The sequence below is a fragment of the Corylus avellana genome, chromosome ca2, assembly GCF_901000735.1.
Source record: "Corylus avellana chromosome ca2, CavTom2PMs-1.0".
Classification (NCBI taxonomy): Eukaryota; Viridiplantae; Streptophyta; class Magnoliopsida; order Fagales; family Betulaceae; genus Corylus; species Corylus avellana.
The window spans coordinates 9,309,494-9,322,128 of NC_081542.1; the positions used below are offsets into that span (position 1 = coordinate 9,309,494).

Genomic DNA, 12,635 nt, shown 5'->3' on the forward strand with positions numbered 1-12,635 from the left:
ATCCTTGACAAGGCTCTTCAACATTTTCACGTTGGAACTCCTCCTCAATGACCTCATATTCTTTTCTTTTTTTTTTTTTTTTTTTTTTTTTTTGATAAGTAATGTAGTAAATATCAAAAAAAGCACAAAGCGCCTCTAAGTACACAATAATGTATACAAAGGAACCCAACCAAACACCCTAACAAACCAAAAACCCAGAAAAACCCAATCAAACCCAACACCCAACCAAAATGGTATACAAGAGACCCAACCAAATACCCAAGAAAAGCCCTAGTGCATCTCAGGTCGAAACCTAGTGCACCTCAGGGGGAAATGAAAAAGCATTTTTCGACCCCAAAAATCCCCGCTGACGCCGGCCCTTCACCGGAGAGATGGAACAATCCAGACTTTTGAGCTCCCTCATCCCCTTAACCTTAGGAGCAGAAGCTTCAAACACGGGCTCCCTCTTTTCAATGACGGAAAAAAGGTCCCGAAGTTTTTTGTCTTCATCTCCCCAAGACAACCCCACAACGGGAGCGAGATTCATCACATCAAGCCCCCTATCGGACTTCCCTTCCACCGAAGAATCAACCACAACCTCGGCAAGCAGGTCCTTGTTCTTATGAAGCTGCTTTGCGACTTTTTCCTTCACCCTCTGGGTATACCACAGTTGGGACGTAGATATAGAGAAATAAATGGGAGTACCACTCTCTGTCATGCGAGGAAAAGGACGGCTAAGACTCCTACCCATCTCAGCCACCCCATCGGGAAGGGAAGTAGTCGAGAGAGAAGTGCAGACCTGAGACGAGAGCAAGGAGGTAGCATCAGGGAAATGAAGACCCAGCTCAGCCACCCCAAAGGTAGGCGAGACAGTAGAGCCTACTTGAACCTCCACCAGCACAGAGGGAACCGGAACAGGGTCATTTCCCTTAGAAGACAAGGAAGAATCCTTCAACACCACCGGAGAGGGAGAGACAGCTCTCGGACCAAAGAACCCACGACGAATCAACCCTTTCGCCGGAGAAGGGCAAACAACCTGTTCCTCCCCCCCCGAAAAAGGAACCTCCCTTTCCCTGCAAGGAGGGATCGCCAGAGAGTCCACCTCCCACGGAACAGAGAAAGCCTCTTTGAGAATAGAAAGACGCGCCGAATCAGAAATCTCCGAAGACACAGTCGCACCCCAGCAGGCTTCAGGCACCGAAGAAAAAGAAACCTCCCGAAGACACAATGACCTCATCTTGGAACTCTTCATCAACAAACTCACCTTCCTCCTCCACACAAGATGGATTCAATAGACGGATATGAAGCTCGCAAACAATGGTCAAAGTGGCGTGCCGCGGACTCCACGTGTCAAGCCGCACCTTCCTTCGTTGAGATCACACCCCACTAAAGGTAAACACATCATCCTCATCCACGAACCACAAGTTTGGTTGACAGCAACGACCATTTGGACCACCCATGTTGGCAAATTAATTGGCAAGAGCTCTAATTTGCGCACCAACCTGTTTGCCAAATCACTCGACTCGCTCACAAAGTGCTCCTCCATGCGCTGCAAACAAAACACCAGTTGCTCATCACGTGTCGCTTCTAGGTGCTCTTGCACAACACCTAGGCTTGCATATTTGTTTCCTCCAGCGCATTCTCTTTGAGCCATGGCGGGAAAGTTCCTAGGCTCTGATACCAATTGATGCAGTGAAGCATAGTGGGTTTGTAACAACAAACACAAAAATTACAACTCTTCCCAAAACCAATAACCAATTAATGAATTGAGGCAAAAGGGAGAGAAAACCACTCCTAGAGTGTTTCTTCTTGATATCAGATCAAAAACTGAGTCTCCTAAACGACCACAACACATTTATACTACCTATACTCCTAACCCTAATAAAAACTAAAAGAATTTCATTTTACAAAATCTGCCGCAGCCAATCCAAACTGAGCCATTTACCAATTCAACCTCGTAAATTTTAGCTCGTCCCAAGTTCAGTTCAAACTGAGATTTGTGACGCACGCTACTGCAACTCCAAGAATCATCTCGTTCCAAGTGCAGTTTGAATTGAGACTTGAAACACGCCTTTCTGTTCAGTTCTATAGACTCATCTTTGCAACCTGTTTTGACCTAGTAAACATCACTTTATAGGCCTTTAAATCAGCTTTCCAACACCACCAACCTTGCTTCTATCCAGTGTCAAAATCATGAGATATGACCTTTTTTCAAAAACTGGTTTGATGGAAAACTGCCCTACATCTGGGAGCCTAAACGATATATACCCATGTGCCAACCAAATGAAAAAAAAAATGTAACCCACTAAACTTTGTTCACCTGCGTATGGCTCCTCCCCCTCCTATCGTGTAAAACATTTTCCTCTTTGTCCCCCAGGAAGACAAGGATAGGCACCAATCTAAGCTTTGAGAAGATGAGGCAGCCCCATCAGCATGGACAAAAACACTTAAGAGATAAGTTCACTCTAATTGTCAAGCTCAAAGATGAACCAATTTATTGTGAGCATAAACCTCCACATGAGAAAAGAGAAGATGAGAAAGCCGATGCAACCATGGATGAAGATATTAGAGCTTACATCATTACAATCATCAAGCTCAAAGAGATCACCATCATCATCAACAATTAAAATGAAGATCTCATTATCAATCCATACAAACTCAATTTAAAGGATATTTCTTTTTTTTAATTGATCCACTTTGCATTTGTCATTTCTATGTCATATTGGCAGTAGACGATCTCATTTCTATGTCATAGTGCCTCCTTAAGTTAATGGTGGCCACCATAGTGCCACCAGACATTCATGGCGACCACTAAAGAGCCGAGCTGCCGGAAGTTCCCAACAGCCACCACGGGGCAACCAAAAAGTTCATGACGGCCTCCGCAAGGCCGCCAGACATTCACGGTAATTATTTTTTGAGAACTGTTTTGTGTATTATATTTTTAGAAGTATTTTGCAAAAAGTCATGTTTACGGAAAAGAGTTTTGTGGTTTGTTTTGAAAAGTGTGTTAGTGGTTGGGGCCACATTTGAAAATCCGAATAACTGAGAAGCAAAAACCAATTCTGAAAATTTTGCCAAACACACCCTTAGTGTTTTTTTTTATCAATTGAAACATATTGCTCCTAGATTAAGTCATGTTAAAAAGGCTCCAAGTATATGGAACGTAAACAAGAGAAACCCATACATAACTCAACTACAAGAATTAAGAGCATCCAAGAAATCTAATAGTGATAGTGAAAAGTCAAAAACAGAATGATTGGAAGGCCAAGCAAACAAGAAATAAATGAACACCATTAGAGCTTCCACAATCCTTTCAAATATATCATATAGAACACCCTATTGGTTCTTTCCCCATCAATTGATACAACCATTCATGGATATCCACTTATAGCCAAACACCTTGTTACAAGTGCTAATATCATTTTTTCCCTTTGTTCACCCCAAAATGTTTTTTTTTTTTTTTTTTTTTTTTGATAGGTAAAAAGTTTCATAAATCAAAAGTGAAGAGGGGCATAACCCTAGTACACAAGAAGTATACAAGATAACGCCTAAAAAAGGAGGAGAAAAGAAGGAGAGGAAAAGAGAGCAAAGACGATAGAAAAACAAAAGAAAGAAAGCCCAACAAAAACCCCAAGACAAAAGCCCTCACGACACCATAAACCCTAAGACTAAAACCCTCCCATCCGAGACCCAAAAGGAGGCTCAGCGATGCCTCCCTTGCGCCTTGCCTTTCCCTCGCCAATTGGAAGTAATATTGTCGCCATAGTTAACTAAACTCTTCAGGTTGAGCAGCTCCCTAGTGCCTTTATACTTCGCCCGAGCGACTTTTACTTATGAAAATCCTCTTTTTTTTTACAAGTAATAATGATATAAAAAGCGCAAAGGGGGGCAACCCACATACACGGGAAGTATACACAGAGAGCACCTAAGAGGGAGAGAAATGAAAAAGAAAATCAGAAAAACTAATCACTAAAGGAGCTAGCCAAGGGACCGTCCAAGAGTAAAGAGTAAAGAAGAAAATATGAGTCAATTCCTCTATGGTCCTAGTGGAATTTTCAAAACATCTAGCATTTCTTTCATTCCATATACACCACATAAGACACAGAGGGATCATCTGTCACGCAACCGCGCTTCGAGATCGACCTCCCGACCACCAGCTATCGAACAAGTCCCTCACCCGGCAAGGCATGACCCAATGCAACCCAAACCGCTTAAAAATCGTGTGCCAAAGAGCGCTTGCGATCTCACAGTGGAGAAGAAGATGATCAACTGACTCTCCGTTCTTCTTGCACATACAACACCATTCCACTACCACTATGTTCCTCTTATGCAGAGTATCATGAGTCAAAATTTTGCCTAGAGCCGCAGTCCACCCAAAAAAATCCTCCCCTTATGAAAATCCTCTTCAATGGTGTCCAACATCGCCAAGGCTGGATCCTCCCTTCGTCATACTCCCAATTGAGGGGGTCGGGAAAATCCCACTCATCAATTCTCCCCAAACGGATGACAAACGTCCAAAGGATAATAAACCTCAATCTCCCCAGAAGGACCTAAACCTACCAGCCAATATTGGGGTTGTAACAACCCATCCCTCTCCTCAGCAATCTCAGATAATGTCGACAAAACAATCGGCATCTTAGACGCATGAGTACCTTTCTCCGACGATCTTGAATTAAGGAAACCCCACCGTAATAAGTGTTCACCCCAAAATGTTATATAAGTGTTTTGCATTTGTCCACCTAAAATATTTTCAATAATGTGTCCTTGGACTGAGAACAATGTATTTATGCCCCATTCTTCACTTGCTGTTAAAAATGCAATAAGCCATTCATCCTAGCAAACCAATAGGAAAATGCAGAATAATCTAATTATGTTAAATGCTTGATTTGCTGGAAAATTAACAAGTAGAGACACATATCAAAGGATTCCTCAGGACGGTTCATTAGTAATCCAATGGAAAACCACAAGAATATCAAAAATTTATATCCATAATCTATAATTTACCTTGCACAAATTCCCCACATCGGCAGAAAGGATGCCAATGACGTCAAAACCCAGCGTTTGCAAACATTTATGAAGTCTCTGAAACATAAACATCGAGCAGTATGTCAAAAAACAAGCCACCAACCCGTCTGTAATCAAACATAAAAGCATGCTCATATGTACTTCACATCTGGAAAACGAGCAAAACAAAAGGCAAATTGCAATTGCTACCACAATACATGCAATTGTACGCATGCCAGTAGTAGCCGTGAATGTAGCTTCAAAGGTTTTTTGCTTATTGCCATGAACTACCCCCAATCCCCTTCGCCCGCCCACGTCCAAACAAAAAAGGGCAGAAATTGGCAAGCTCACCAACCAAGTCTTTTTTGTTATTTGGTATTGTCTAACACTGTTTACTATTGTTTCTTGAACTCGTTGTTTCACTTCCAATTGTTTTAAAATTGTTTCGACGGGATGAGAAAAAAATAATATTGATCCTGCCTTATCCCTTGAGCCTTATACCTTGCTTTTCAATGACAAAAATACCTTGCCCTTGCACCTTTGACACTACAAACATTGGGTGACAATGAATTTTCTCTTATTTCATCAAATGTATTAGTGGGTCAAGAAAGCTGAAAATCGATAAGAGTTCACAGGTTCTTTTTTATAAGTCTTCACATACCTATATTAATTTCTGCTAAAGCATTTTCTATCTATCCCTTATTTTACCATTCTAAATTCCCCACTGCAATTTAATTTTTTTTTTTTTTTATAAGTAAATATGCATTATCAATGCACAGAGGGGCGCAACCCTTGTACATAGGGAGTACACAAGAGAGCGACTAAGAGGGAGAAAAAAACAGATGATTCCATTCTAAATTCCCCACTGCAATTTAATATATGCAAACAACAAACAGATGATTGGAGATCTTGATGGTAGAGAAAATGGCCCCACAATTCCACTTTAAAAATATGGCTATATATAATATAATTGTGTTCCACTGCTTTCAAACGAAAAATATGCTCAGCAAAGAACTAAACAGAAAGTACAAAAGCATGTTATGCCTATGTTTTATGATTTGCATTTACCCTCCAAATTGCATCTCGTTTTCCAGTGCCAACTATGCATGGATGATGTGAGCAGAATACAACTCGCACGAACGAACTCGGGCCAGCAGCTAGAGCCACTGATGATATTAGAATGAAAGCCTTTACCAAAACCTCAACAGATGGAAGGAAGGGAACTTGAGGATCCAATGAATTCTCTGGGTCACTAAAGACATAAAAAGTTAGATGCCTCAACCATATCATAGAAGGGGCTGAAATGGAAAAAATGTGACCAGGAAAAACCATATCCAAAAGCTTGCCCATAAAAAGCAACAAATTCAAATTAAGTCAATAAATGGCCTTAAAAGATTGGGAATTTGTCAGGCCAGTACAAAAAAACCTGAGCAATTACATGCACAACTTCATATTGATTTAAGCCATCACATAGAAATTCAGCAGAATTCATAAGTTCTTAAATTTAAGAGTTATGTTCTTGCACATGGTTTTTCCTCAACCGTATACATAGATATCTATGTTTATGAAGGTATATGTCTATGTAAATATATTGTGTGTGTGTGTGTATTGGTGATCATGGTAGTAATAATAATAAAGACTCATCAAATATGAATTCGAACTTGTCTTCAAAATAAAATTGTGCATATGCATGTACATATGTGCATCTTTCACTCAATGGAGAGAAGGAAAAGAATTTTGAAACTACAAACAATGGCAAAATTAAAAGAGAGTAAATGAATATAAAATACACCTTGTATTTGAATTACAAATTCTCTCTCCAACTACAGAAAGAAAATTTGTAAATTCTAGTAAAAGATCTTCAGATAACTGTGGTGCAGCAGCAATTATCTTTCTGGTACCATCAGAAGCCATTCTCCGTATGTCCCAACTTGGATGACATATGAAAAAGATCATTAACTGCACCATATCAACAATCACTATCACTAAGTAATGAAGTTCCTAGATAAGAAAAAGATTCATGTAGTACTACACTGGCTTACCTGTAATAGTAGTCTGACTGAAAAGGTGTCCAACACCCTGTAGAATGAACAACAAACAAGCCTTTCAGAAAAGCCACTTAAGAGTTTTCTAAGCCAACCCACACAGACAATAATACTGTAGAGGGTTTGCAAATTTAAAGAATTCAAACCTGTGGAAATGTTCCACCAGCAGCACTTCAAGAAGATCAACACATGCCATGCAATCCTCAGATGATAACTTTGAGGCCTGTATAGCACATTTTAGTGTCAAATACCCAAGAAAAACTTAAAATTAAATATCACTAACATCAAAGAGTCAGTGGGTAGCTACCAATGAAATTGGTACAAGTGAGGGTTCATTTTGTGATATCAAAGACCAGATCTTTTCCTTTGCAACAGTCTCCTCTGACAAAAGGTGTGAAACTAAATCAACTTAAAGTTCCACAGAGGAAAGATCAGTGATAGAAATGGAGGGAAGTAATAAGTACATAGTTAAAAATGTAGCATTAAAAATACTATGCACCTGCTTTGATATCAAGAGCAGCAATCTTCCCAACTAAGAGCAAAGCATATATACCATCCAAACGCTGTACTGCCTTAGTAAAACCAGTTTTTACAAGTTGTACAAGAGGACCCAACAAAGACGATACCTGAAGTGTTTAACATAGAAGCGTCAAAGTGATGAATGCAACAGCCTCAACAAGAATCGAAATCAAATTCTGAAAGATTTCGTTGAAATAAAGCAACAAAGCACTGATATAGTTTAATAAGACAGCATACCCGTAAAACAGCATCAGCATTTCTGCATATAACCCGTAAACAACGAAGATGCCCCCTCCTTAAAGCTTCCTTCTCCTTGAGTCCAGAAGCAATAAAGGACACCAAATCTTGTTGAACAGCATCAGCAGATCGCACTGCCCAAGAGGCTACAGCCGACAAAATTGCAAGCTTCACCTCTTCATTTCCTAGAATAGAACATTGGACAAAGAATCAGCACTATGCGTGGAAAAATAAAAGATGCAAACATTAAAAAAAGGGGATCCAACTTGAAGATTGAAAGTAACAAAGAATTACTGAAAAGTTCATAACCCCCACCAATAAATAAAACTAAATTAAATTTAAAAAAGAAAAAAGAGAACAAAGTAAAGATTACCATCATCCTTGTAATAGGACAAAAGGAACATGCATATGGAGCATGATAGACTGTTGAGGTATTTTCCCTCAGGAGCATTAGATAATTCCTGGAGTGCACTGACCATGCCAATTCTCTGGTAAGGATAAGTAAGTCTGCCTTCTGAGCCTGTTTAAATTGAACAAATTAATGTGTGAATAACAAAAGGTCACCAAAGATTTACACATTCAGTCATTGAACTTCCTAAATATATCATCTTACAGCAAACATTATAAGGTACTTAAAATCACTAAAAGAAACAATATGAAAGCATGTATAAATAAATACACCCAGACCTCCAATTACAGCTTTGACAGCATTGAACATTGCTTCTAAAACATCTGGATTACTAGACTTCTGGCTCAAAGACCTGACTATACCTAATGCCACAACCCTTCTTCCTTCATCGGCATGCCGAGCCTGTGGTAATACCACCGAAAGAATTTCGGTCGCATACTTACTCAAATCAAGGCTCACTGATTCCAAAAGAATTCCAACTGACTCCAACACAATCTCAGGGTTGCGTTTCAGCATTTTAACAGAAGACGGAACCACAATACTTTGAAAATCTTCATGCGACATACGTGTAAAAAGTGAACAAAAAGCTTCACTAAGAACCTGTCTTGGCTTTTCTCTGGCACTTAACACTGTTTTAACATATATATCAAGAAATGTTGGCTGTAGAAAACGAATAAATCATGTCAAAATTCAGGCAGAAGAATCAGCACACAAGCACTTCCATGGAATAAGAAATACACAGGAAGAAAATAGATTTATCTCACCTTGTACTGTTCAAACAAAGATGGTGACGTACTTGAGAAGTCCAATAATAACCATATTAATTCAGGACCATCTTTGTATGGGATCCGCCCATCCTTTAATTCCTCAATGTATATTTTATAAATGTCAGGAGACTGCAAAAAAACACAAAACAAAACAAAAAAAAAAAAAAAAGGCAACACAGAATGATTAAAAAAAATTTAGGTACCAGCAGGACAGTCTTCTAAAATAATCAGTAAATATTAAATGGCCTAAACCTGAGAAAATAGACTTAAAAATGTTCGCTTGCAAGCCCTTCGCGCACTGAAAGATCTTTGAACAACAATATTAAGTAAAGATGCTTGCGCTGCAGCTACTCTACACAATGCATTCTTTGAAACTGTGGCAAACTGACTCTTGCTTAAGAGGAAGCATGACCACCTGAGAAGTCTGTAGCAGCCTACATGGGATTGGAACTTTGACTGCCTCTCCATTACCTGGACAAGTGCTGCGGCAAAATTCTTCATGAACAATAAGTCACCCAGAGCTTTTGCAATGACATCATCAACAGCCTTCCTTGATCCACGATCATCATAAATTAACAATGTTCTAAATATTATTTCTACTAGAAGTGATGCAAGCTCTGTACACATCTCTGCAAAGTTCAAAATTACAACATTTCAGGACAATAAGACGCATGGACGATTTAATTCACAGCACTTTCCAAAAGAATAATGACTTTGCTTATAGCAAAAACAAAAGATAAATTAATATGCATACATAAACACACACACACACACACACATATATATATATATACACGTCAAAATTAATGCTAAAGGAAGAATTTTATTGACCTCCTTCCTCCACAGTATTTAAAAGATGAAAAATAAATCAAATTCAATTTCCTCCTCATTGACACTCAGGAAATTCCACTTCAAATTTGAACTTGGACAGAACTTTGTTTGCTAAGATGGCTACAACACAACTGCCAAAAGTCTAGGCACTTAAAAACGCTATATGCGTCTGCATATTTTGTAAGTGAAACAGATAATGCATAAGAACCAGGGTTGGTCAAACACCTCTGAAAATAGATACATAAAAGGAATACAAACATGAAAACTCGGCCCCCAAATGGTGGATTATCAAATATATAAGCTTTGAATGTATTCTCTGACTAATACAAGTCCCAAATTGCATAATATATCTAATAATGATTCCTTGAAACTTCCCCAAAAGGTGCAGCCAATGCCTAATCCCCTTACTGATAACATTCAAATAATTAAGAAAAAAATCCTAAACCCGTGGTGTTGTTTCAAATGTGCTCAAACAGTTCTCTCTCTCTCAACACAATATTATCTAATTTAACATGACATAGCTAAGCTGGCCAACATATATATCATTGTCACAATGATTCCCTTGTGGAATGCACCGATACAGAGCAACAGCAAATGAGTAACACCTGTGTGTATCCATATGAGTATATTTGTATAGATACATCTGTGTGTGCCAATGGTGGTCACGAACCAAATGAAATGGCATTGAATTTAGAACCAAGTCAGTACATTATAACACTTTACCGGAAATTCGTCCTACCATTTTCCGCAGAAACAAATAAATTCACTCGGAAAAGAAAAAGTGAATCAAGAAGTGGAAATGATATTTGACAACTAGAATTCGAGAGAGAGAGAGAGACAATCGGTGACTGACCTGAATTGTCCAGAATCGCCGGGATTTCATCGCGAAATATCCGGACCCGGGTCTTGGTGGACTGGGAGGAGACCGACCCGCCAATGGATATGAGAGAATCCAAAGAATTCGCTGCCATTGGGAAACGGGTAGCTCCGGGTTGAGGATCCGAGTGAGGTGTGGAGCTTCAGATGACTGGTTAGGGTTTTAGGAGCTGCTAAGTCTGTCACTGGGACACAGAGAGGGCGACTAAATATGTTAAATATTTTTCGTTTTCTTTGTAGTGAAAGCGGAAGGTCTACGGACTAGGGTAGAAAATGGCCTATGGGCTGGGATAGCGTTTTCTACCGCAAAGCCCACGTGAAGTTCATCCCAACTGCTTTCTGGTAGCGGTGTTCAAACGAGGCGGTTATAACCGTCCCACCAACTACTGTTTATACCTGCTAATCGTTAACCGCCTTGACAAGTGATTATTAAAAACTGCTAACCACCTACTAACTGCTTAGGATGATTGCAGTGAGAAAACTACCCTTATATATAATAATATAAATTTTTATATTTTATATTAATTATAATATAACATTTAAAATGACGTAGTTTTGGGGTTATACACCAACACAGCGTTGTTTTTGAGAAAAACCTTAGCCCAAAACGTTTAAAATAAGCTCAAAAAATAAGTCAATTAAAGGCACAAAACACTTGAAAAGCTCAAAAGCTCATATAAAAAAGCGGTTATAAAATAACCGCTAACCACCTAGGTGGTTGCGCAGTTATTAAAAAACGATAACCGCCCAAGACGGTTGCGGTTAGCGGTTATAGCCAATAACCGCCGGTTATAACCCACTTGAACACCCCTACTTTTTGGATTTCATTTTTCTTTCCCTTTGTTTTCTGTTTTTGTCATTTGATATGAGAGGACACGTGGTGGGAGGCTCTTAGGCTTTTTTAGCCTTTTCTAGTGAATTAGGGATTAGGATTTAGACCTGGGTCTATTTATGGTATAAACAGTTGCCCCCATTTCCATGGGTGACCAATTCAAATGGTCGACCATCGGGAATTTTTCTTTTTGCTTATAGTTAAGAGTCATCTTTTTGGGATCAATGAAGTTCTTCAAGTTTTATTTTTGGTTTGCTTTCCTTTCCGAGTTATTTTTCCGGCCCTTGTTAAGTTGCCCTCCACTCCTATAGGAAGTTAGTTATTTTATTAATGTCAAACTCGCGGCTTAGTCATTGTCCCCAGTCGTGTGGATTGGTCCTTCGGGGTAGCTTGAGTATAATAATGTTTACAAAATCCTTTATAAAAGTTAATTAGTTAAAGTTAGCTTACGGTGCCTCTTTTATCGTCTTGCTCACTAGCTTTTCACAAGTCTTTGCCATAAGATGTCTCGAGATCAATCAACTTGTTGAATTGTCGAAGTGTCTTTCTTGGGGTCTTTATGCAATTGACATTGAGAGCATCACAAGGGTCTAGATGTGGCAATTCGTATTCGCACGTCAGGTTCGAATCATGTCGAGATACGTCACGTCACGTTGAGACAAGCTTTTAACAAGATTTGAACATGATAAGGCAGTAACTTCTTTGAGATCCCATGTCATGTTCAAGTCTTACCAAGCTTTGAATGTGGCAAGGCAATGAGCATTTTGTGGCTTTGCGTCACATTCATGTCTTGACGTGCTTTGGATAGCAAGAATAAAATCACCAAAACACTCAATGTTTTTCACCTCAAACACTTTGGAAATGAAAAGTATTATAAATAAGATCTTGGAAACCAAATTAAGAAAATTTCTAATTCCTAACGATATCCTCAGTTGATCATTACCTAAGTATCAGCTTCGTACTTACCGAGAATTTATTACGTGCAATAGCCTGCACTTGGGTTTGAACTATTTTTAGCACAACAATTAGTTTCTCATGCATGGCCTCTATCCATCTTTCATCAATCCGAGCTTCTTCAACCTTCTTGAGTTCGAATTGAGATATAACATACATAGGAAACTTGATTAACAATGCTG

At 39.1% G+C, this 12,635-nt stretch overlaps 1 protein-coding gene across 2 annotated transcripts in view; it reads right to left on the bottom strand.

The window, feature by feature from the left end:
* The window catches only part of LOC132172146 (protein ILITYHIA), a 56,541-nt gene extending 45,669 nt beyond the window's left edge, over positions 1–10,872 (bottom strand). The window contains exons 1-13 of one of the 2 annotated variants that reach the window (XM_059583597.1): positions 10,645–10,872; positions 9,213–9,589; positions 8,958–9,089; positions 8,472–8,853; positions 8,158–8,304; positions 7,785–7,969; positions 7,528–7,654; positions 7,336–7,409; positions 7,175–7,251; positions 7,026–7,062; positions 6,776–6,942; positions 6,052–6,235; positions 4,984–5,061 (exon numbers count right to left, since the gene is read on the bottom strand). In XM_059583597.1, coding sequence (XP_059439580.1) covers positions 4,984–5,061; positions 6,052–6,235; positions 6,776–6,942; positions 7,026–7,062; positions 7,175–7,251; positions 7,336–7,409; positions 7,528–7,654; positions 7,785–7,969; positions 8,158–8,304; positions 8,472–8,853; positions 8,958–9,089; positions 9,213–9,589; positions 10,645–10,762 — 2,085 coding nt within the window. In that variant the 5' untranslated portion in view covers positions 10,763–10,872. Of the gene's footprint in view, positions 1–4,983; positions 5,062–6,051; positions 6,236–6,775; positions 6,943–7,025; positions 7,063–7,174; positions 7,252–7,335; positions 7,428–7,527; positions 7,655–7,784; positions 7,970–8,157; positions 8,305–8,471; positions 8,854–8,957; positions 9,090–9,212; positions 9,590–10,644 lie in introns of both variants that reach the window. The other variant, XM_059583596.1, reaches the window with a different exon arrangement.
* Positions 10,873–12,635: the final 1,763 nt, after the last annotated feature.